The following is a 26,360-nucleotide window of genomic DNA, read 5'->3' on the forward strand; positions in this document are numbered from 1 at the left end:
CACGATGGCAAAGCATCCGATTCCAAGGGCCGCTCCTTCAACATTTACCGAGTCGACACAGATGAAAGGTGAACAAAGGTTGGCAAGGCGGGACGTGCCGCTTCCCGTCTTCCTGTGGGACAAAAACCTCTACTTTGGACACCAGTGCGTTTGTCTTAAAGCTCAAGGACGCATTCCAGCCCCGCCACACCAAGTCTTTGTCGTTTTGGCACGAAGTCAGAGCAGCGTACTTGATGAGGAACCCCTGTGGCCCAAGCTGACCCCCACACCCTCCTTTTGGGACCTCCCTATTTATTATTTGTTGGTACTTGCTTGTCATGCTATTTCATAATTGATCTATATCTGTTTTCATACGCCATTGCATGTATTCTGTGTATGTGAATGTTTTTGTTGATGCTATTCAGTGCTTGGCGCGAACTTAGCTGGAATAAAATGAAGCTGCTCTGTCTCCCCCTAGAGGCCCAAACTGGACCCTGCACGTTCACGTGTCCAACAAAGAAAGTAGATTTGTACTTCATCCATTGAAATGTTTATTATTGAGTTAATTGGCTCCGTGCAAAGACAAACGTGTGATGGAATCATTAAAGACATGATTAGTGGAGCAAAGAGTGAAATGTTAGCTACCTCTCAAAGACGTTAATTGGGATCCTGGTTTCAAAAACAAACTTCTGTTGCGGTAATTGACTTCGTACGAGATAATGGCGCCGGTCTCCCGACGCTGTGGGGGGGTGGAGGCTCCGCTGTTGTCGTGGTTACGTGTCATCCCCGCCACAGAGAAGCAGTAAGGCCTTGCGGTAGTCACCACCGGTGTCACCCTGCAACAAAAACCACAACATTTGAATGGGAAATGATGCTCATCTCTTTTACTTTCACTACTTTGCTGGGTCACTAGGGGGTGCTTGATTGTTTGGGGGCGAAAAAAGGGCAACCGTGACGTCTTTCCGGTGAAAAAAGGTTCGAGAGTTGGTGGGAAAAGTTTGTACTTGTAACAATAATACAAATAAATATCAATGATTAGGATTGTTATGTTTACATTTATGTTTATTGTGACACTGATAGTTACACAGCACCTGTATGTGTGTGTGTGTGTGTGTGTGTGTGTGTATACCTTGATCATTGAGTGGAGGGAGCATGCAAACATCCTCCTGAACTCAGCTCTGATGTCCAACATGTCCACCTCACTACGAGTGGCCATCACACGGATCAGAGTGTTGTCGTCCGTTCCTGCACCCTGGAGACAAACCAACATCATGACTTTAAGCCAAGCATGATCTGCTCCAATCTACACACCACGGATCAACACGTTAAGAACGGTTGGAAGATGCCAAGAATGTACATGCTGGATCTTAAGGAGGTTCTACGTAGAGCTCCAACATGCAAAAAGGAGAAATGGGAGTGAGGCAAAAAAGAAGCTTTCACGTGAAATAGGCTGTTCATCAGCTGATCAAACGTTGAAGAGCGCAGCTCAAAAAAGCCTAAAATAGAAATAAAATGATGAAAAAAGGAGTGAGTAATGAGTAGCTGTGCCATTCTTGTTGATGAGGTGAGAAATGGCTTTGGGCATGCTTGATGCCAGTGTTTCCAGGAGGCTGGTGGGAATGTTGCTCCAGGTGCTAAAGATGGCTTCACTGTCTGGAACTCATGTCCATGTTTGGAAATCCATCCCCAAGAGTGAGCTTATTCCTCTTTGTGAAGTGCAGCGTTGTCCTGTTGAAAAGCCAGTCATCACCACACAGACGAGGGCCTTCAGTCATGAGGGATGCCCCCTGCAACACCTCCACATAGACGGCTGCCGTTTGACGCCCCTGCGCAACCTGAAGCTCCATTGTTCCATTGAAGGATCATGATGGTGGAAAACATCTCAGGTGGGATCTCCTTGTCATGCTAGTAACGCTGGAAGCCATCAGGACCGTCAAGGGAGAATAAAACTTTCTTCCACCTTTCAATGTCCCATGTTTGGTGCTCTCTTGAAACGGCCAAATGAAGATGGGTTTTTCTTAAAAGCCTTTTCTGATGGTTATTGGACGGCACTCGGCACCACTAACAACCTTCATTTGGGCCCAGGATGGTCCCGTGTCTTGATGGACAGCCAATGGGATCCTCCGGCTCGTTTTTTGGGTCTACCGCTCGACTTCTTTGTTCCATGAGCTTCAGGATGTGTGAAGATGTTTGGAATGACTGTCTTGCTGCGTCTTTTTCTGCCTTTGCCATCAAGAGGTCATGACAGTGTGAATACCTGACACTAAATCACATTCAAGCCACATTTATGCCAACATTTTGTCTTTGAAAGGCTTTTGATGAACAGCCTATTGCACTTGAATGCTTCTTTTTTGTCTCACTCCCATTTCTTCTTTTTGCATGTTGAAGCTCTGCTTTGAACCTCCTTAACTCATTCTATACCAAAGACATATTTATACCTTTTAAGGAACCCCAACGCCCGACCCCAAAGACACATTTTTTTTACATTTAAACGTTTACATTTCATCTATGTGAGCGATATCACTCATGGATGATGGGCATCGTATGGGCAGCATAAAACCCTGATGGGAGCATCCCAAGCATATACTGCAGTGTTACCTTCATGGCGTAGTAGAGAGTCTCAGCAAAATAGGCTGGAACGCTCCTGGCACACTTGACTTGAAAAAGGACAAACAAACGGACGATAGTCAACAAGGATCGTTATGGACGAAGCGCTCGTTGTTTAGGGTGTGCGTCGGTACCGACGGCCAGCAGCAATGCTCTGAGGCTTCCGGACGTCTCCCTCTTGATGCTCTCCTCCATCTCGTAGCCGGACAGCTTCATGTACGCCTCAAACACTGCAAAGCAACACAACACAAGTCAGGCTGCACCTTTCCCTTACACACACACACACACACACACACACACACACACACACCTTTCCGGAGATGCTCGGCGCTGCGGTTTCCCAGGATGGTGACGAACGTTTGCTCATCGGTGCCATACTTCTGCTCGCCGGCCTTGAAGAGGACCTACGCCGACAACAACGCCACTTTCATGTGCAGTCGTGTGAAACAACGAGCTTCTACTCCTCAAGCGCTGCACGCAACAGAAGATGTGTCAAAAAGTGCACCCCCACTGTGTTTCCTGTGCGATGACGCTTCGGACAAACCCACCGCATGGCGGTGCTGTTCTTAAACCCCAAGGTTTGACGCCATCAGGAAATTTCTCAAAAAGCTCCACGCCCTCAACAAGGGGGCGGGGCTCGGCAACTACTTGTTCGGAAGTCATTGATCATTTGTGTAATGATGATAAAACTTTGAGGATATCTGGGTGACGTGTATGCTGATGTGACTTCCAAAGCATTTTAACTACGCCCCGTAAGGGGCGCCACTACCGCCATTTCCGGTCACGGCAAAATAAAAGCGTGCTGGCGGATGTACCCGTTTTTTCACAGGATTGGATGCACTTCTAAAGTTCCATATGCTATTTGTCCCTAATGATGCACTCTGCACATGTACATTTCTACTGAGGTGAAAATAGACATCACATGCCTCAGTGGAACCATGTGATTCCACCCAGCCAATCAGCCATAGACATATCAAATACGGGATAGAAATAACGACAAGGTGGCATCGTTTAATAATGACTTGTTGACATGATTCTCAACCACAAATGGTGGCTGTGGTTCCATGAAACAACCAGAGGGGGCTTTAGTGAGAGGCTTGAAGTAGACTCCAAACAGAAGGATGCTCAAGCTCCCTCTAGCGGCGCAAACAGGCATTGCATGTCTAGCACACCAGCTTGCAACCCTTTCTTTTGCACATTTGATCTTTTTTCTTTTTCTTTTTAAAGAACGATTCAGAGATTTGACCCACCGATGGAGCAGGACTCCTGAATTAGCATGATCATACCTCTTAATTCTCTCATAAATATTTTTACTGATGAATGAAGGACACACCCACCTGAGCGTCAGTCTGGATGTTTCCCTCCTGGATCCCAGTCTGCCTGTTGGCCTGTTGAGAGGAGAACCTGCATTGGTTCCATCTTTCAATCACTGAATAGCGCACCAAGGCAAAGACAACATGGACCAATATTTCCACTTGTCTGCATGATTCAAGACAAAACAATTCCAACACAGAAGCTCATGGCTGGAAAGGCACTACAGGATGATAGCGGAGGAAGCCGACCTGGAGCAGGATGACCAGAAGTCTCTTGAAGTGACCTGAGGTGTCTCCTGCAACGTCCTCTTCCAGGTCGTCATCATACTCTGGGCAAGGGCAACACAGCAACATAATAATAACAATAATAGTAATATTAATATGAGGTAATATGTGGAAAACATGACAAACATGAGAAAAATCCTTCATCTCCTTGATTTGTTTGCTCCACTTTTGAGAGAAGACGCGTTCACGTTGTTGTGAAGTTGTTGTTTTTTAAACTTTTCATGACGTCATGAAGGATAAACCTCCTTCCTCTGACCCGCCCCTCGCTGCACACCCACCACTTTGCTAAGAAAAAAAGCAGGCTTCACTACACATCCTAAAGCTCTGCCAACTATCTGTCGGTCACTTACATGGCCTGTATGCCATATGCGGCATCTATTATGTTGGACAAGCGTGTGTGTTTGTGTGTGTGTGTGTGTTACCTTGCCTATAGGCAGCGACGATGTTCTTCACCTGCTGGGCGGTTCTAGAGGCCAGGATCTCCACCAGCACCTTCTTGTTGGTTCCTGCCCCCTGGTGGTCATAGATGGCTTTGTCAGGGTTTTTCTACAACGCTAAATGACTCTTATTTTGACTTTTGTCAGAGGTCGGCCTGTCACCATCACCAATACATCAATTAAGCACACAGTTAATAAAAAGGAAGTGGATCATGTTGTTGGCGTGGATATATCGACATGTCCTCTCGCTACCAAACACGCTGGATGACAAGAGGGTTCACTCTGCACGTGTCTGTGTGCATTGGTTCTATGGTGGAATGAACGCAGAGAGTGAACCCTCCTGTCCTCTCCCAGGGTGCTAGCCTCGTGAAGAAGCATATGTGCTAAAATGAATGATGGCACAGAAGTGATGGTCTTTGCAACAAACGATAAAACAAAGATAAAACCGATTACAGTGAGCTGAGGGAAGCGGCGAGCCAGACACACCGGCTTTTATTATGCCATATAGTTCATGAAAAAATGGGCTCGACAATGCCGATGATATCAATTATCGACCAGCAAAATGTGTTATCATGACAGGCCTAGTCATAGTTTATTGTAGTTTGGTTAGAAACAGCTCTCAGTATGATGCAGACAGTGCAGTTCTACAACAAATTCAGTAGATCCACGCTCATCACAGGGGTTCTGTACCAAGACAGATGGCTTAAAGGGTCCCTGACATGATTCATCAACTTTGCTTAAATGTTTTATGTTGTTTGCAATTGTGTTCTACAGTGTTCCATTTTTGAAAGCCAATGGTAAATTTGCAGAAATGACACCACCGGAGTACAGGTCAACAGAATTGGCGGCGTTCAAGATAGAGGATGTTTACAGTGATTATAGCTGAGATTTGAGCCATGTGTCAATCGTTTTTGAGGAGAAAAGAAGGGAGAAACATTTGGAGATGAAATAGAGAACTTGCAGAACATGGACTTAAGCCTTAAGACATGAGATGAAGACTGGTCACCTTCAAAACACAGAAAGGTAAGTGTCAGTTACTCTGGAGTTGCTTATAACTTCAGTTATTCTTTTAAATTGGTATGACAAGATGTTTATACAACATGTATAATGCTTTGCAGCCTTGTCGCTATCATGGAATAGGGTTTAGAAGACATTATGTAAACAAGACATGACTTGCTCTGTTCTGTGGCAACTTTGACGTCGTTCTTCTTGTCTTTTTTTTTTTCCTGTGTACCGGCGGAATAGCACCCTTTTCCAAAATGTGTTTATAGCGTACTTTCAAGCTAAATGCTTCTTGTAAAGGTGTTCCTTCACCGCAGTCACCAGTGAAATGATCGCTGCAAAGAACAGAAGTCGAGGTGGGTGTCCATCCGTCTCTCATTCTCTGCATTTGCCTCTTCAATTGTTGTCTTAAACTTCCTCTTTTGGAAAAGAAAACAAACTTACAGCATCACTGGGATACTGTGAACATCCAGCAGCAACACAACATTTTGGCCTGACTACTATTTGGATGAAAAATAAACTGAACCAAGTCCACCACGAGAAGCGTGTGTTTACTCTGCTTTAGCTGAGACGTGTCACCCCGATGACGTCACTTCAGGAACGAGGCTGAACAGAGAGAGCTTGCTCGTCATAGCTGGCGCCACCAACTATAGATTTCATTTTTGCAAATTCACCATTGGCTTTGAAAATGAAACAATGTAGAACATAACTACAAACAACATATAACACATTTAAGCAAAGCTGATGAACCATGGCAGGAATCTAGCTAGTGTAGCTAGGTGTAGCGCTCTTAATATTGCCAAGGAAAGTTCGCCAGTGCTTCAGCTTGTATATATTTATTATTACTGTTTCATTTATTCTTGCATTTAGTGTTTTATTTGTGTTTTCTATCCTTACATGTGTTCTGTGTGCAGTGTCAGTGACTTTGGAGGTTTACCATCAAATAAATATGTACAATTTAAAACTGAGAAGAGAAATGTAGGAATATGCGGACGACGCATGGTGTCAATCAAAGATTAAATGATATTAAAAACCCACAACCTACCTTGACGGCGTTGCGGAGCGACGTCACATCATAGGCGACGGGCGGGGTCATCAGCGCCACGATGAGCGTCTCGAAGTTGCCCCCCAGCTCCCCCTTGAGGTCGTGGATCAGATCCTGGAATCCAGACCAAGTGAGTGTTTGTTAATTAGCGCCCGCTCCTTCCCGTCTTTGCTTTCCAGCCCAACTCGAGCCACCTTTCCAAAGAGAGTCTTGTAGGCCGAGGAGATCTCCTGGCGCTGGGCGTTGCTGCGGGAGGTCAGCAGCTGCAGGATGGCGTCCTCGTCGGTGCCTACGACGAGCACAAGTCATGACTGGCGCCGTAACAACGGGCCTGCTGTCTGCTGATGATTTTACTATCATCTTCATCATCTCAGACCAGAGCGCATGTTTGCTCTCATCGTGTTCCCGGGCTGCCGCAGGTCACATGACAGTTTGAATACTTCTTACCGAGGCCTTTCATGGACTTGTACAGGCTTTCAGCATCCGTGCTGGCGTTGAAGTTGGCGCTGGCTTTGACGGTTCCTCTGCTGGCCTGCAAGCAGACACATCATCACCATCATCAGTCTCTGTCTGCTGGGGCGAGGGGGCATGACAGAAAATAACTGAGAACCACTGACTTATGGACAATTAGTTAATAGGCGTCCCTGCGAAGACGTTTAGCTTGACAGCGGCCATGTTCTCCAACCAATCTTGCTCAAACTCAACACACTTGTGCTTGTTGGTCCCGTAAAGATGTGCACCACGTTTGGAAAAACACCGTAACGTCACAGCAACGCCACCATGTGGTGGATTGATCCTAAAAATAATAGCAACACAGCGGGGGGTAGGGGAGCATTTATTCCCCTAGGATGTTTTGAAGCTGTGGTGGTGGGCTGCATGGGAGGCGGACGGCTGCCGCTGCTGCGTCGCTGTGGTTACCACTTTTTAAAAGAATGTCGTCTTTCTGCTACTAAAATGATGATATTACTACCTTGTTAGATTACAACTATTTGCTCTTAATATTCTGACCTTATTCTTCTTCAAATGACTGCTGATTTTTCCATTTTTGCTGTTGTTGTTTTTAGTTTTCTTACTAGATGATATTTCCAGAATGTGCCTTGGGGGCAGTAGAGAACCAGCCCCTTTGGACACCCCTGCTAGACATAAAATTGTTTCTGATATTTTGCTTTTGCAAAAGAAGCGTGCCTTAGTGTCTTTGCAAAGGCAGAGTTTTTGATTTAGTATTGGACCTCATCATATGGTGCATTGAGTGGAAACGATAGAGAAATATCAAATGTAGAGTCAAGGCATGCTTAGTTGCATCTATATTAAATACCTCCAGTACACAGAAAAGCAAAGCAAAGAAACACAACCTCACCCTGAAACTAAATGATCATCTCATTTTCCTAGCACAATAATGCACAGCCAACATACGCATCAGCTAGACTTTGCAACCTTTACGTTCTTATAAAATGTTTGATTTGGATGAATCACATAAGACTAGCGGATGCTCTAAAAATGAAATATTTGTAATACTGGTTCTGCTTTCATGACACCATTTCAAGATATGATCAGCACGTGGTGTATCATTTAAAGATGTCCCTCCAAAGCATTTAGTGGGTCCACAGTGGCCGCTGTGTCTGAGTTGGGCTGACTTTTGGCCTCTGGGGTGACATCCTGACAACGGGGGAGGGGGACAGGGGTGTAGGGCTGCTCCCTGTTGAGAAGACCCTTGACCCCTGAGCCCTGCGTCATTCCTCCACAGTCGGGCGTCTAGATGTCAGGGAGGCTGAGTAAAGACCAACGGCTTCCACTCGCGGCGCCAGATTCTTCTAGCTATTCACTCCACTGTGTGTGTGTGTGTGTCGTGTGTGTGTGTGTGTGTGTGTGTTGCTGCTGTTGATGTGCATATGCATCCATTGGGTTCTGGGATTGGCCAATTGGAGATAAGTGGTCTTAAGAGTCATTAGGCTGTGGCTGGCCTCATTAAGACTGACGAGCTCATGTTGTGACAATACACTTGCTAACCACGCACAAGCGACACAGCCCACCACGCCCTGAAACACACACACACACACACACACACACACACGACACTGCTGCATCTCAGCAAATGCCACTAGCCTACCTCCTGTATATTCATCATTCCAAATAAAGTACTACTCGCTCAAAAGTACTGAAAAAAATACTCCAAAGAACATTTTCCCCCTTAGGAAATAATGCAAGTGGAAATAGTCTGTTCCAGGGTCAAACCGTGGCCATCTTACTACTTTTACTAAGTGTGCAGACAATGTTCCAAGTCACATTTCAACACTCTTAACTGTCATACAGGTGGAAAAAGAAGTGAACCGCCTACCCTGATGGCATTTGCCGCAGTCAAGTCAACCACATCACAACTTGAAACACTCTTTAGCGTTATACAAGCGTAAAAAGAAGCTAAATGCCTACCTCTGGTGGCGTTTGCTGCAGCAAACCTCTGATGGCGTATGCCGCAGTCAAGTCGACTTCAGTGCACCTTTAAGCAGCCTTCACTTTTATACAAGTGTTAAAAAAAAAGTTATAAGCCAACCTCTGATGGCGTTTGCCACACTGATGGCACGTTCCACAGCCAACCTCCGATGGCATTTGCCGCAGTGAAGTCAATTTTAAGTCACTTTTAAATGCCCTTAAATGTCACATAAGTGTAACCTTCCCTTCAAGTGGACTTCATGGGGCTTTTTGTCAACTGGGAGTGTCGATATCCAAGTGAGCTTGCTGTATGCTAAGATAGATATATATATATATATATATATATATATATATATATATATATATATATATATATATATATATATATATATATATATATATATATATATATATATATCTATCTTAGCATATATATATATATATGACAATGTGTGCCTGGGGGCCAAGTCTCTTCCCTTCATTAACACTCAATACAGCTTATTTAGCACTGAGGTCCGGCTCTTTGTATTTTCTTTATTGCTGGTCTTGTTTTAGTTGACACTAGCCATGTTGTACTGAGCAGCCGGGGCCCACAACCAACCAAACGCACACGATGACAATGGTGATGATGGTGGTGGTGGGCGGAGGTGGTGTATAGGGCAAACATTTTAGGGAGGGGGGAGAATCAAAGAGCAATTTGGTTGTTTTTTTCGGTTTTTTTTTTAAATGCCCAATGTAAAAAATATAACCAACAAAAATACGTTTTTCCTTTTTTCTCCATGCTTAATAAAATGAAAAATAAAATAATAAAATGAAATTAAAAAAAAAAAAAAAAAAAAAGATGATTGATACTGCAATGCCAATTACAGTATTTTATATCTGGATCTCTGACTTTTTTCAAATGAATATCATTTCAGTCTTTCTATGTGCTCCACACACATTTAAGGTGATTTTCATGTGAAATCAACTACTAAAAAACCTCAGGCATGCAAGCACAAAATACAATAAAATAAAGCGTTCTTTCATTTCTGATTTCATATGCGCTGTTTCATTTTCTTATAAAACAAACTAAATAAATTCATGTATGCAAAAACCTGAAATAAAACCTGACAAAATAAACAACAAATCCAAATCAAATAAAAATGGTGTTTTTTCAGTATTTCGATCTGATTTCAAAGGCACTTCTAGTGATTCTTTTTGGTTTTACAGTAAAGAAATCAAGTAAATCAATGAATGTATGTAAACCCAACACAAGATATCAAATCAAGTGGTTTCAGGTTATTTGTATTTGAAATCAAACTACAAAAACATGTGCTCTTTCAGTGTGTTTTTATTGGGGGGAGGCAAGAGAAGTGTTTTATGACGCACTGTTCTTGCAGACTTTTATCAGAGAGGAACTATCTTTTCTGAAGATTAGATTAGATTAGATTGTACTTTATTTATCCCACAACGGGGAAATGTAGATGTTACAGCAGCAGAAAGATATCTGAGGAGGAAGAAGACACTAAACTACTGTCAACTACTGTAGACCTGCTGAAAAAGGATCTCTCAATCAACTTTGTTTTTTTTTGTAACCATCTTAGGCGACCCGCAAACATGGCAAGCCATGCAACATGCTGCACAGAACAGTGGACACTACATTAGGTACACCTGCACCATCTCCTGCCATAGAAGAATCCACATCACCACACGCCACCTCTTTCTAATATGTAAACAACAACGACATGACACTGGCCCGTGCACCCATGCGCCCAGGGGCCCATGCGACCATAGACTCATGTGCCCATGGACCCATATGCGCCCAAGGACCCGTATGGACCCATATGAACCCAAGGACCCATATGCGCCCAGGGACCCATATGGACCCATATGCGCCCAAGGACCCATATGGACCCATATGCGCCCAAGGACCTATATGGACCCATATGAACCCAAGGACCCATATGCGCCCAAGGACCTATATGTTGCCCAGGGACCAATATGCGCCCAGGGACCCATATGGACCCATATGCACCCGAGGACCCATATGGATCCATATGCGCCCAAAGACCCATATGCGCCCAGGGACCCATATGGACCCATATGCTCCCAAACACCCATATGAACCCAAGGACCCATATGTGCCCAGGGACCCATATGGACCCATATGCACCCGAGGACCCATATGCACCCAAGAACCCATGTGCGCCCAGGGACCCATATGGACCCATATGCGCCCAAGGACCCATATGCCTCCATGGACCCATATGGACCCATATGCACCCGAGGACCCATATGGACCCATATGCGCCCAAGGACCCATATGCACCCAGGGACCCATATGGACCCAAGGACCCATATGGACCCATGTGTGCCCAAAGACCCATATGGACCCATATGCACCCGAGGACCCATATGGACCCATATGCGCCCAAAGACCCATATGCGCCCAGGGACCAATATGCGCCCAGGGACCCATATGGACCCATATGCTCCCAAAGACCCATATGAACCCATATGCACCTGAGGACCCATATGCACCCAAGGACCCATATGCGCCCAGGGACCCATATGCACCCAGGGACCCATATGGACCCAAGGACCCATATGGACCCATGTGTGCCCAAAGACCCATATGGACCCATATGCACCCGAGGACCCATATGGACCCATATGCGCCCAAAGACCCATATGCGCCCAGGGACCAATATGCGCCCAGGGACCCATATGGACCCATATGCTCCCAAAGACCCATATGAACCCATATGCACCTGAGGACCCATATGCACCCAAGGACCCATATGCGCCCAGGGACCCATATGGACCCATAAGCGCCCATGGACCCATATACACCCGAGGACCCATATGGACCCATATGCGCCAAGGGACCCATATGCACCCAGGGACCCATATGGACGCAAGGACCCATATGGACCCATATGCACCCGAGGACCCATATGGACCTATATGCGCCCAAGGACCCATATGCACCCAGGGACCCATGTGCACCCAAGGACCCATATGGACCCATATGCGCCCAAGGACCCATATGCACCCAAGGATCCATATGGACCCATATGCGCCCAAGGACCCATGCAACATTTGCTGTAAAATTGACATTTTGATTTGTAGGCCAGTCTGTTTTTTGTTTTGTTTTTGTTTTTTTTACATGTTGTAAACGAGGGCTTATGGAAGGATTATGTCTCATAGCTGACCCTGGAACTGGAAGAGGCGGCTGATGACCAGGAAGTCTAGACTTCTGTCCCTGCAGCCTAGACCCGGATAAGTACTAGTTAATGGATGGATGGACGGATGCCATTTCAACATGCACCTTTTTCTTAATACATGATATTTATACTACATAGCCAATCTTTCTGAAGACACATTTTTCAAAGGTTTTATGGGCTGATGACATGAGAGTGAGTCTTGATGGCCCAGAGGGCTGCATCAGCAATGGGCAGAGAGCTCCACTCCAACTCAGACACCAGCAAGCTGGAGGTGGGGTGCTGGTAAGGGCTGGAATGATTGAAAGATGAGCTTGTTGGGACTTTTCATCTTGAAGATGGACTCCAACTCAACTCAACAGTGGTAAAGGAAGGTGTGCATCTTTAAGAAGACCGTGATTCGTATGCAGGACAATGCTCCATCTCATGCATCCAAGTACTCCACCACATGGCAAGCTAGTAAAAGTCTTCAAAAATAAAGACATGACCTCCTTGCTCACCTATTGAGTACTTGTGGGCCTTTAAACGTAAGCTCTACAGTGAAGAAAAAAAGGTACATTTCTCTGAACAGTGTCTGGGAGGCTTCGGTTGCTGCTGCACAAAAGGTTGATGGTGAAATGATCAAGAAACTGATGGATGGAAGGCTTTTGTATGCATCCATCCATCCATCCATCCATCCATCCACCTTCTTCCGCTCATTGAAGATCGGGTCGCGGGGGCAGCAGCCTAAGCAGGGAAGCCCAGACATCTCGCCCGGGTCACCGGGGGCCCGCTCTGAGGCCAGGCCTGGAGGTGGGGCACGATGGCGAGCGTCTGGTGGCCGTGTCTGCACCCATGGGGACCGGTCGGGCATGGCCCGAAGAGGTAACGTGATCGGTCACACTCTCGAGTGCTCCCGAGGATTTCCGGACAGCTGCCCAACCCCTTTTGTCCGATTACTTCGACAAAATAAAGACAGTTAGGACGCTGTCAAATTGTTACGTACAGCTTGCTCTTCAACAACACCAAGTAACGCTGGAAAGGCGACCCAACCACTTCTGCCTGACGCCCGCCTCTTTAGGCACACCCCAACAAACATTTCCGGGGAGCAGTTGCTCGACGTGCTAACACCGTGAACACAGCAGAGCAGGGGTGCTGGGCATGCCCATATAAGGAAGTCTGGGTTGCATTGACGTCAATGGAACTCGCTGCTAAACAAAACCAAAAAAAACTCTGTCCAAACTACTTTCAGGGCTCCCTTCCAAATGCGCAAACCTCATTATCTGACGCGTTGGCATCGTTTAACACCAGAATACAACATTGGAACAACATCAGAAAAAGGGAGAAGCATCATAGGTGCCCTTTAACTAATACAACTAATCATCAATAATGTGGTGTACATGTACAGTCATGGACAAAAGTCTTGTTATAGGTAGACAGTATGAAGTAAAAACCTCATAACTCCCTAACTAATCCTTCTATTGTTGAGAACTATGGTTCATATGAATCATTTTAGTCTTGGCATTCTCTGGTAAAAATGACACGACGTGTCTTCAAACAGTCTTGAATCAGTTACGTAATAGAAATAGACAGGTTATTAGCTGGACAAAAGTCTTGTCACGTTTTACACTTTATTGAAATTTATTCAACAAACATTTCTTTGTTTTAGAACAACATCAAAGCATCATAGCAACAAGCATGTTGAACATTTTTACCATGAGAGATTTGATCATTTCAGTATCGGCTGTGGCTTTCCTTTGCTTGGATGACGGTGGACATTCGGCTGGGCAGGGACTCGTACAATTGGTTGATGAAGGCATCTGGGATGGCATAAAACGCGGCCTCACATGCCTTCCACAGGTCATCTACATTCTTTGGCTTTGTCTTCCAGGTGTCTTCCTTCATTTTTGCCCAAACATGCTCAATAATGTTCATGTCTGGGGACTGTGCGGGCCACTTTTCGAGAACTTTGATCTTCTTCTGCTGCAGAAATTTCTTGGTAGAGACCGATGTATGGCATGGAGCGCCATCCTGCTGGAAGATCTGACCCCTCTGGTGTTCTGGAATGTAGTGGGAAGCAAGAATATGTTGATATTTGATGCTGTCGATGTTTCCATCTACTTTGCAGATCTTCCTTCCTCCTCCATGTCGGATGACCCCCCACACCATTATCTTTTTCAGCCTCCGAATTTGACCGTTTTCTGGGTGTACCTTGGATTTAGGCAGGTTCCTGTAGGTCTGCGACAGTACTGGCAACACTTAGGGTGCAGTTCTACTGAAAATTAATCTGAAAAGTCAACTTTTCCCCACATTTTGGTGGTCCAGCCTTTCTCAGGGGTGTCGTCTTTAGCAAACACAACTCGATTAGTCAGCTGCTTCTTCTTCAATGCTGGCTTCTGTGCTGCAATACAGCCTTCCAGAACACCAGAACACCAGAGGGGTCAGATCTTCCAGCAGGATGGCACTCCATGCCAGAGAATGCCAAGACTAAAATGATTCATATGAACCATAGTTCGCAACAATAGGAGGATTAGTTATTAATGTATACTTGAACTAATACAACTAACCATCAATCATGTGTGTACATGTATACTTGAACTAATACAACTAACCATCAATCATGTGTGTACATGCATACTTTAACTAATACAACTAACCACCAATCATGTGTGTACATGTATACTTGAACTAATACAACTAACCATCAATCATGTGTGTACATGTATACTTTAACTAATACAACTAATCATCAATCATGTGTGTACATGTATACTTGAACTAATACAACTAACCATCAATCATGTGTGTACATGTATACTTTAACTAATACAACTAATCATCAATCATGTGTGTACATGTATACTTGAACTAATACAACTAATCATCAATCATGTGTGTACATGTATACTTGAACTAATACAACTAATCATCAATCATGTGTGTACATGTATACTTGAACTAATACAACTAATCATCAATCATGTGTGTACATGTATACTTTAACTAATACAACTAATCATCAATCATGTGTGTACATGCATACTTTAACTAATACAACTAACCACCAATCATGTGTGTACATGTATACTTGAACTAATACAACTAATCATCAATCATGTGTGTACATGCATACTTTAACTAATACAACTAATCATCAATCATGTGTGTACATGTATACTTGAACTAATACAACTAATCATCAATCATGTGTGTACATGTATACGTGAACTAATACAACTAATCATCAATCATGTGTGTACATGTATACTTGGACTAATACAACTAATCATCAATCATGTGTGTACATGCATACTTTAACTAATACAACTAACCACCAATCATGTGTGTACATGTATACTTGAACTAATACAACTAATCATCAATCATGTGTGTACATGCATACTTTAACTAATACAACTAATCATCAATCATGTGTGTACATGCATACTTTAACTAATGCAACTAATCATCAATCATGTGTGTACATGTATACTTGGACTAATACAACTAATCATCAATCATGTGTGTACATGTATACTTGGACTAATACAACTAATCATCAATCATGTGTGTACATGTATACGTGAACTAATACAACTAATCATCAATCATGTGTGTACATGTATACTTTAACTAATACAACTAATCATCAATCATGTGTGTACATGCATACTTGAACTAATGCAACTAATCATCAATCATGTGTGTACATGTATACGTGAACTAATACAACTAATCATCAATCATGTGTGTACATGTATACTTTAACTAATACAACTAATCATCAATCATGTGTGTACATGTATACTTGGACTAATACAACTAATCATCAATCATGTGTGTACATGTATACGTGAACTAATACAACTAATCATCAATCATGTGTGTACATGTATACGTGAACTAATACAACTAATCATCAATCATGTGTGTACATGTATATAACATAACATAACATACTCTAAGTTTCAAAGTGTAACTTCCCAAAAATGACAACTTCATTTGTTATTCTTTGTTTCTCATCTCATGACTTAAACTTGTTTTTCTTGAACATTTTCACTTTATGCTCCTAAAATGACATTTTTCCTGAGAATATTATGAGTTTATTATTATTGTGAGTTTTTTCCATCTATTCCAACTTTCTTCTTGGAAATTTTCTTCTCATAATTTTGACTTTATTCTGGTAACATAACTTTTCCCACGGCCTAATTTCCCAAAAATTACAACTTTGTTATTTTGTTTTTGTTTCTCTAATTTAACGACTTAAAAAAAAAGTTTACTTTCAACTTTATGCTATTAAAATAACAGTATTTTCCTCAAAATATTAGGACTTTTTCTTGTTACATAATATTTTATTTTGCTTTATTTCTGTAAAATGATTGCTGATTTTTTCGTTTTTTGCTGTATTTTTTTATTTTTTATGAAATTTACTTAAGTAAGTTTTGTTATTAAATGATATTTTTGTGATGTGGGCCAATTAAAAAAAAAACAGCCACGGGCCGCACTTTGGACACCCCTGATCTACACGACCATAGACAACCTTAGGGTGCCCAGCGGGATGGGACGCCTTGCGCTGGTCCAGCAGCCATTTGATTGAATCTTATTAGTTTGTCTCCACAGGGCTCGGACTTTAAGGAAAACCGCTTATTATTAATTATTATTACATTATTAGTATTATTATTATTACCTGCTTTTCCCTGCAGGTTTGGTTGGACTCTCTCGCACGTCACACATATCAGGTGTGTGTGCGTGTGTGTGTGTGTATTTGAGCCGGCTGAAGACGTTTAATCCCCCAGGAAGAGCAAATATTACAACACGCTCTCCTTACTCACAGCAAAAAACAAAAAACCCCAAAAACAAGCCTTTGGGTTTTCACGGATGGAGAGAAGATCCACAAAGCAGAAGCAGCCGCTTGCTTCATTATTAGACACCGGGTGCTTCTGAATGACAATTGGTGCCCCATTAGCATATTCAAACGGACAAAATAAAAGTTTTTTAAAAGACAAAGGCAGCTGATATGCAAACATGACTACTACAGGGCTTGGAAAGAGTGGGGTTTTTTTGCCAGGTGTCCCCAACCTGCCAGGAAATCTCTGACATTTCTGCAAATACTATAAAGTCATTCATGTTTGTAGACACACACACACACACACACACACACACACACACACTGAGGGACAAGAGTAGGAAGAAGGCATGGCGTGTGTTTCTACTACGGGTGCAGATGCTTGTTCAAAGTCTCAGAAGCCCTCGCCCCCCATTAGCGCCCCGCTGCTTCCCTTAATCCTCATTCACATGCAACGGCTGACATTTCATCTTAATGTCTTCATTAATTAGCGGTGGCCCCCGCTCAATGGAGGGCCGGGAGGGTCGGGTCCGCGGCGGAGAGACGGCCGGCCGCGAGCAGACGCGCTAATGAGGCCCTCTCGTGCGACACCGAGCTAAAGCCTCGCCGCCTCCAGCTACAGGCTTTTTTTTTTTAATCACATGCTATTTACACTTAACGCGCACAATTATTCAACACAAACCATTTCTTTTTCTAATTGGACACACTTTCAATAGGCTGACAGTAAAAAAAACAAACAACAATTATATATATATATATATATATATATATATATATATATATATATACACAGTATATATATATATATATATATATTATAGCAACTAACATTAGCATAGTAGCTTTTTTTAGACATTTACATTACACATACCCTTTGTGCTACAATGCCACATGTTGCATGCAAATGTTAGCATGCTAATATTAGCATGCTAGTCATTTTCATAAGTAGAAACCTATATAAACACGATCATGCTAGGTATCATTCATGCATTCATTTTACATTTCAGCACTGCTTCAGCTCTTCCGCTTCCAAATTCATTCTGCATTTCCACATTCATGCCCTTCCACTTCGTTTCAATGTATTCTTCAGCTATGAAGCACTCAACAGAATGCTACTATGCTACCCATAGTATCATTTTTAGACATTTTCGTAAGTACTAACATACGCGGACACTTTGTTACCACGCTACATGCTAATGTTAGCATGCTAACATTAGCATCGTAAGTAGAAAGTTATCATGCTACGTATGGTTCATACATTCATTTTACATTTCAGCACAGCTTCAGCTCTTGGGCTTACAAACTACTCTTAAAATTCATTGTGCATTTCCACATTCATGCCCTTCCACTTCGTTTCAATGTATTCTTCAGCTATGAAGCACTCAACAAAATGCTATGCTTTGCTACTATGCTAACACCTACCATGCTACCCACAGTAGCATTTTCGTAAGTATTAACATACGCAGACACTTTATGCTACCACGTAACATGTTGCATGCTAATGTTAGCATGCGAATATTAGCATAGTAGCCATGTTTATAAGTAGAAACTAATCATGCTAGGTATCATTTTACATTTCATCACAAACTAATCTTAAATTCATTGTGCATTTCCACATTCATGCCTTTTCACCTCATTTTGTCTTCAGCCCGTCAGGATTCACACACGTCTTCTGACATTGCCATCATCTAGTTCAGCATTTCATATTTCATCTACGCTAATTCGTCGTATGTAGCATGAAGTTTTGTGTCAAAGGATGACTAAAATGTGGTTTCCATAGCAATACTTACACATCCTTTATAGGGTGTAAATATGGACCAAAAATAGCCTCCAAAGTCACACAAAAATGTGTTTTTGCGCCAGCGCGCACGGGCACAGGTACAGGCGCTCACCACCACAGGAATGAGCAAACCTTTTTGGCAGCGCAGCAGCAGCAAAAGCGGCAGGGAGGCACAACATGGTGAGAGTGGCAATGACACACTTGGCAAGTTGACAATGATATTGTTAACCAGCAACAATTTGTAGGACAATTATGGTCCAGTAGCATTTGTTGCGGTGACAGACCTACTGTCACATGCACTCCAACACCGCGCTACACTTACTTTTACACTTGTAAATGTGCTGAAATCTTACTAAAAACATGGCTCCTACAGCTCAGACACACAGGAACTAAAAATAGTATATCGTTAGTGACCCCGCACCCCCGTTTGGTTGCTGGGGTTCTCATCCCTAAATGAGAAATAGCGTAGATGCATAAAAAGCAACACGCACACGTTTGTGCACAGACAGAAGACACACACACACCTTTTTGGATAGGATTCAACCCCCACCCCTCTTGAAAACCCACCCACACACCCACAACGGGTACCACAACGTCCCAAAAAAAGAAAGGCACCATGTAAATCAACGGTAGCGTCTTCAAAGATTGTACACCAACAGCGATGCATCTTCTTCACACACAAAATGTTTACAAAATGCTCAAAACTATGCAAAATACTACCTGGAAATTACTTTTTTCCTTCAAAAAAACAACAAAAACACTACGTACAAGGTACTCCAGACCATTAAAAATTCTAAACTAGACTATAATACTACCCAAAAACTAAAAATTTAACAGTAAAAAAAAAGAAATCTCTAAATATAAAAATTGTAAAAAAAAAAAAAAAGGTATAAATGTAACTACGACACTACACATAAAAATTAAAAATATAAAATAAAAAAAATCTATGCAGAATACTACCCAAAAACAAATGTGTAACTACTACACATAAAAATGCAGAATACTACCCAAAAAACTAAAAATTAACCTATAGTAAAAAAACAAAATAAACTATGTAACTACTAGACATAAAAGTTTTTTGTTTTTTTTAACTATACAGAATAATATTTAAATAAAAATTTAAATAAAAATTTAACAGTAGAAAAAATATATGTAACTACTACACATACAAATTGTAAAAAAAAACAAAGCACCAAAAAAGAAACAAAAAATCTACGCAGAATAGTGCACAGTATGTAACCACTACACACAAAAATGGTTAAATTAAAAAAAAAAGAGTTTAAACTATGCAAATGTGCAACTATGCACCATCCATTTGTCCCCCACCCCTCTTGAAAAACCACCCACACGCCCAGATGCGTGTGTCTGCAGTGGGGGGGCAGGGGTGGTATATACATACAAACAAATAAATCCACGGTAGCTTCTTCAAATACTGTACATCAATCACTCATAGACGCGCGCACACACACACACACACACACGTATGGGGTGTGTGTTGAAGGGGTAGTGGCAGGGTCAGGAGGGGGCTTCCTGTCGGTTGAATTACCCTCTACATGTGGGGTCAACATGTGCAATGTTTGTGTGTGTGTGTTTTAAGGGGTTGAGGTGGAGGGTGGGGGGTTGCTGAGGAGTGCCCACCCCTATCCCTCCCCCCCAAAAGCCAGTATAAAGACGGTGGGGGGAAGAGTCACCTTTGTCACTTTGCTCTCAAGTCACGGAGACGATCCCCACTGGACAACACCGTGGACGCTCCTGGGACACACTGCACAGCTTTGGTGGGGAGGGGGCCGCCCTGGATTCATACCCAGGAGAAAGAGCAGAGAGCATCTGCAGCCACGAAGAACCATCATCATCATCATCATCATCATCATCAAAAGCAGCATCATGAGGATCTTCTACCTGCTCACCTTGCTCCTGCTTTTGCTAGCGACCGTGGTGGTCCCAGCCTCCTCCGCCAGGCCAGGTAAGCATCTTCTTCCCCATGGGGGCGGGGGGCTTCTGCAGGTGTAAACTCAGCTCCCTGTGACGCGAAAGCCCCAAAACACACAACAAAAAGCTACTTCCGCTCGGCTTAACCACTTTTACGGCTCAGCTGACCACGACCAGCAGGAACAAAATCACTTTTTAAAAACGCTTTTTTAAGCCACTGACCCGGTGTTTGCTAGCATGCTGTGCCATGCCAGCAAGCACTGCCATGTAGACATGAGAAAATGATCCAAAACGCTAACAGTGAGCATGCCAGCACCTTGCAAAACAGCACTCAGTACCAAAAGTGCCCAGGCAGTCCTATAGTGTCCCTGTATCCTGCCAAGTCTATTTGCAGTTAGAAATGAGCTAAAATGCTAAAATGTTCACAGTTAGCATGCTAGTACCTAGCAAGACAGCGCTCTGTACCAAAAGCACCAAGGCGGTCCTCTGGTGTCCATACATCATACCTTGTCTATATGTGCATTTAAGCATGAGGAAATTAGCTAAAATTGTAACATGCTAACAGTTAGCATTCTACCAAGATACCACACTGTATCAAAAGCACCGAGGCTGTCCTATAGTGTCGGCCCGTCATGCCTTGTCTCTACCAGTACATGTATTTAGTCATGAGAAAATTAGCTAAAATTCTAACAGTTAGCATGCCAGCACCTAGCAAGATAGCACTCTGTACAGAAAGTGCCCAAGCAATTCTATAGTGTCCCTACATCATGCCATGTGTGTATTGGCATTTAAACATGAGGTAATTAGCTAAAATGCTAACAGTTGGCATGCTATCACCTTGCAAGATAGCAGCAACAAAAGTGTCCCTAAATCATGCCAAGTCGGTATTTATAAATTAGCTAACATGCGAAGCTTGTCTCGTTCTCGTGAATCGTCTCATCTTGACGCCGCTATTAATAAATGATGGGTATTTGGTGGTATTCTGTTTTTGGCTTCTTAAGTTTAGAAAAACTACATTTGAGGCTAACCGGTTAGCTCGCTTGCAATGTGGTGTAAACAATGAATAATAGGAGTGTAAATGTGACTATAGGGGTGTTATTTCATGTCTACCAGGCTCTAATGATGTTTAAAAGTCAGATTTACAAAGTCATAAACAGGCTTTCTATGCTCCAACCACAAAAATATTCTACTTATTAACAATGAATCCTTGAAAGCAGTCGGGTCTGGAACAAACTAGCCGCTATAAACGAGGGACCAATGTAATACAAAGGCTAAATAAGTCCAATACTTGGAACATTTGGACTGTGGACACTAATGATAGTATTGACCCTACAGGTGTACCGTAGGTCTACGCATGCGCAGAACACAGTCTGCTGGCTAGCAATGTGATGTTCCTGTAGCTTACTCACTGCCCAGAGTTTACATAAAGCCAAGTTTGCTCAACGCCGCCTGTTTTAGGACCACAACACGAAAGAACATTATTTAACACTTGGCCTTTTATGTGTTTATATAACAAAAGGTAGGTGTTCAAACTTGCCAAGTGTTTGGATGCATTCAAACTCCACCGCTAACGTTGTAAATAATCCGATCCAATCAGGAAGGGGGTGGGGAACCAAAAGGATGGACGTTTTTGCTAAATAACACGTAGAATAGGCTATCATATGAAGACAAATATAATACACCAGCAAATACTATCTTTCAAATGGCTTATTTGGAAGTTGCTTACACGCATACGCGACAGGCTGCCAGTCATATCGCTGCATTCACGCGTCCTCTCATGTGTCACTCGCGAACGAATCGGCTCCTTGAAACGAACGACAGGAGCCGGCTCGCGCCGTTGGGAGCCAATTGAGAGGCGATTATTTTTTCCCTCATCTTGTTTTCTGCTAAAGTGTGTCGCCGTAGCCAGTGCAGGGTTAAACACGCACACACGAGTCGTATCTTTGGCTGCCAGTCTTCAGTCAGGACACGACTGTCACCTGGATTCTGCTTTTTCTTTTTGTTTTGCACTTTTTAATTGTTTTGTTGATGTTGTGTTATTTGATTGTAAACCTAATGCATTTAAATAATAAACGTTTGATATGATGTATGTTTCATATTAGTAACTCTTTTTTACACCAGACAGAAGACAACACAAATCTGAGGAGCCACTTTGGAGCCTAAAGAGCCTGCTGTTTTTAGTGAACGGAGCTCTCTAAAAAGAGCCGGAATTCCCATCGCTCGTCGTGCTGCTTACACGTATACTGTATGTGCGACTGCTGAGAAGTATCGCTGCGTTCAAGCTTTACGTAAATATGAAAGGTGAATCGGTTGCCTCCCCGTCAAAGCGATAAAGCAAATTATTACGGCAAATGTGCTTGGTTTGAAGATGAGCCTCATACCAAAGTGTAAATAAGTCAACATGAGAATGAAGCAGGTGGGAAACAGTGGGAAGCAGTGTGTGTGTGTGCGTGTGTGTGCATTTGGGTTTAATGACACACCTGCAGTACCTGAACAGGTGTGATATTCCATTTTTGATGCCACCTTGCAGCCTTGAGGTCGTGTTTAGGTTCATGTTAGGATGGACGGAAGGGAGGGAGGAGGCTGCCAAGGGATCACACACACACGCGCAGAGGCCCCAGTGATCCCCCCCCCTTTGTCTGCAAGCTAGAAGGTGCTTTTGTGAATGGGGGGTGTTAAAGATGCCTTGCAAATAGCCTAGCCTTTATTAACATGACATGGAGCAGCGCTGCCTAATGTAAAGCGCGACGCATACATACCTCCAGGCATGGGGTTCTCCCCCTCCCCCTCCCCTAAAGGCGAGGAGGAGGAGGAGGAGGAAGGAGTCATAAAGTCATCTGGCACTTTATGCTCTTCCTGGGTTTGGCCGGCAGCTTGTGAAGCACAAAGTGGATTTATTAGGGACGTTGAGAAATAATCAGGTGTTAGGTGGGAAAACGCTGGTCCTTGTGGGAGGGGGTGACTAAGCTACTTATTTCTACCCACGTCATTCACGCTTCCACGCTCCTTCCTGCAGATTTCCTGAACCTGAGGAGAAAGTACCACAGACACTTTTGCCTGCATAGACGCTGCCTGCCGCTCCACTCCAGGGTCCCCTTCCCCTGACCCGGTAAGGCCAGACATGTTGCTCACATGTGTTGCAGGAATGAAGAAGCAGGTGGTGCTTAAGTAGGTGTGTGTGAGATTAGGGGCAGAGGTGCGCCTTTGCACAGAGCAGCACGCCCCCTCCCTCGGACATAAATCTGGCTAACAACGCAGGGGGAGGCCTCATTTCTGTGCACATTTGACCTCCATTGTTGTCAGTCACTTACCACCTGATCCCTCCTTCCTGTGTTGCAGCAGAGAGGAGATCCAAACATCACACATGGACGGACGGATGGAAGAAGAAGAAGAAGAAGGAGTGCTGGGGGGGGCGTTGCATGACACCGGTGCCACAAAGAGACAATCATGTTCTTCATGGGTTTGATCCCAGCACCTCAGCTTCCTCCTCGATAAGACAAAAAGCAATCGGAACTCCAAAGAAACAAGGAGTCCACTTATGACAAAGCCACGGACCAAAAAGGCTTGCTCGCCGCCCCGTCGACCTCATGTATTCCTGCCAGTCTTCATACATCATGCATTCCATGCACTTGTAATCTTTATTCAATACCTTTTAATTAAAAATCTTTACGTGTCTTCTGTCCCAATCTGGTGTCCAAAGTGCGGCCTCGGGGGCCATTTTGGGCCCTCGGTGCTGTGATGGGTTATTGGATATTTTACACAAGACGGCAATGTCTTCAGCCATGCAGCCCCGGCTAAATTAGCTCACAGCTCATTTTTTATTGGCCCTCAGCATGTTAAAAAATATTATTCATTATTTCCACGATATGTTATTAGTAGGGCTGTCTAATTTTAAATCAGATTAATCACAGTTTTTTTGAATGAATTAATCATGATTAATCATCCAACGAGAGATTACCTGGTCCAAAGACTGACTCTACGTTTTAAAAACAAATCATTTTGTCCAAAAAGCAATCGTTGCACCCAAAGAGTCATCCTCTAAAGACAAATCCTACAGACCAAAGCTATTTTGTTCAAAATCCAATCGATTGAACAGATTGGCCCAGCAACCGACCCGTATGGTCCAAAGACTAACCCTCCCTCCGGTTTAAAGACCGGCACCCTCTGCTCCAAAGACCACTACTACATTTTAAAGACTAATGATTCTGTCCAACAAGTCTTTGGGGTTCCAAAGGCAAGACTATCTGGCAACTGTGTGAAACATGGCCATTTGTTCTGTATTTAATGAAGAGAAAGCTACAAGACAGGACAGGATGATATACAGTATGTTTGTATGCATTAACAGCTCCAAACCAACCCAATATGTCCATCAGCCTAAAAGATAGCACACAAGCCTAAACATCTGCTTGTCTAACACTAGTCTCTTTCATAGCAGCAGAACATCCATCCATTTTCTATACCGCTTCTCCTCATTAGTGTCGGGGGCATGCTGGAGCCTATCCCAGCTGACTTTGGGCGACAGGCGGGGTACACCCTGAACTGGTGGCACCCTATAGCACATATAGACAAACACTCACATTCACACCTATGGACAATTTAGAGTCTCCAATGAAGCTAACATGCATGTTTTGGAATGTGGGAGGAAACCCACGCACACACGGGGAAAACATGCAAACTCCACACAGATGCCAAAGGGAGATTTGAACCCAGGTCTTCCCCATCTCCAGACTGTGACTGTGTGGCCAACATGCTAACCACTAGACCACCGTGTGGCCGCAGCAGAACATTTAAACCACAATTTAACCCGTGTTATTATGCGTCATGAGGGGGTTGCGTTGAAAGACTTCACGTAATTTAGGGTAAATGTACTTGTTTTCAGTGTATTTTGCAGCATACTTAAATGTGGCAAATTGTACATCCCAATTAAGAGTTACAAAGTGAATGATAAGAATATCCACTTCATCTTTTTCTTTATCTTCCTGTTTACACGCACACACGCATTATAAAGCCGTTTCTGTGATGTTCGTAGTGTCCCTGAATGCATCTGGCGTTCTTGCAATGAGAATGAGGACGTGTGCTTCCCAGGATGAAGGGGCTAGAGACGTGTGCGAGTTGGAGATACAACCAGTATGTGGTGTTGGAATCGCACTGCTGTCGACGTGTCCAGGTCACAGTGAGGTTAGAAAAGTGTGACCGTGTGGGACGCTGCCATCATAACAGGGAAGCGTGCTAGCTCTGGTGCGCATGTGTAAATTACACTACAAAAATGTAACCTAAGTCACAACATAAATGAGTTACCGCCATTAATGTGTTTCTATTCACAGCCTGAGGTATTAGATATTCCACCATATTACACCATTTCTCCATATGTGGCAAATTAGAAAAATGACTCAATGATTAAGCCACGTTGCAAAGAGCAAAAGGTGAAATGTTTGACCAAGATAGCACACTAACAATAATAATTACCACTTACCTAACCTGTGGCTTTAGCGTGTTTAATAAAACATAAATGGCCAATGCTCGATATA

At 43.3% G+C, this 26,360-nt stretch overlaps 2 protein-coding genes across 3 annotated transcripts; one reads left to right on the top strand and one right to left on the bottom strand.

The window, feature by feature from the left end:
* Nucleotides 1-488: 488 nt before the first annotated feature.
* On the bottom strand, nucleotides 489-22,612 carry LOC129183224 (annexin A5-like). Of its 2 annotated transcripts, none has more exons than XM_054780233.1 (13): nucleotides 20,811-22,612; nucleotides 20,595-20,730; nucleotides 7,116-7,200; nucleotides 6,863-6,957; nucleotides 6,669-6,782; nucleotides 4,607-4,697; nucleotides 4,149-4,228; nucleotides 3,924-3,974; nucleotides 2,897-2,990; nucleotides 2,721-2,816; nucleotides 2,578-2,636; nucleotides 1,109-1,231; nucleotides 489-815 (listed from the first exon to the last, which is right to left on the bottom strand). In XM_054780233.1, exons 3-13 carry the CDS (start codon nucleotides 7,126-7,128, stop codon nucleotides 753-755), a joined length of 879 nt encoding a protein of 292 aa, XP_054636208.1. In that variant the 5' UTR covers nucleotides 7,129-7,200; nucleotides 20,595-20,730; nucleotides 20,811-22,612; the 3' UTR covers nucleotides 489-752. The 2 variants fall into 2 exon arrangements, with proteins under 2 accessions (XP_054636208.1, XP_054636209.1); XM_054780234.1 differs by having other exon boundaries at nucleotides 20,595-20,695; nucleotides 20,811-22,606.
* apela (apelin receptor early endogenous ligand) lies at nucleotides 20,788-24,496 on the top strand. The gene is made up of 3 exons (XM_054780235.1): nucleotides 20,788-20,874; nucleotides 23,848-23,941; nucleotides 24,172-24,496. The coding sequence occupies exons 1-2, from the start codon at nucleotides 20,788-20,790 to the stop codon at nucleotides 23,935-23,937; spliced, it is 177 nt and encodes a 58-aa protein (XP_054636210.1). The 3' UTR covers nucleotides 23,938-23,941; nucleotides 24,172-24,496.
* Nucleotides 24,497-26,360: the final 1,864 nt, after the last annotated feature.

Source organism: Dunckerocampus dactyliophorus, chromosome 6 (genome assembly GCF_027744805.1).
Source record: "Dunckerocampus dactyliophorus isolate RoL2022-P2 chromosome 6, RoL_Ddac_1.1, whole genome shotgun sequence".
Lineage (NCBI taxonomy): Eukaryota > Metazoa > Chordata > Actinopteri > Syngnathiformes > Syngnathidae > Dunckerocampus > Dunckerocampus dactyliophorus.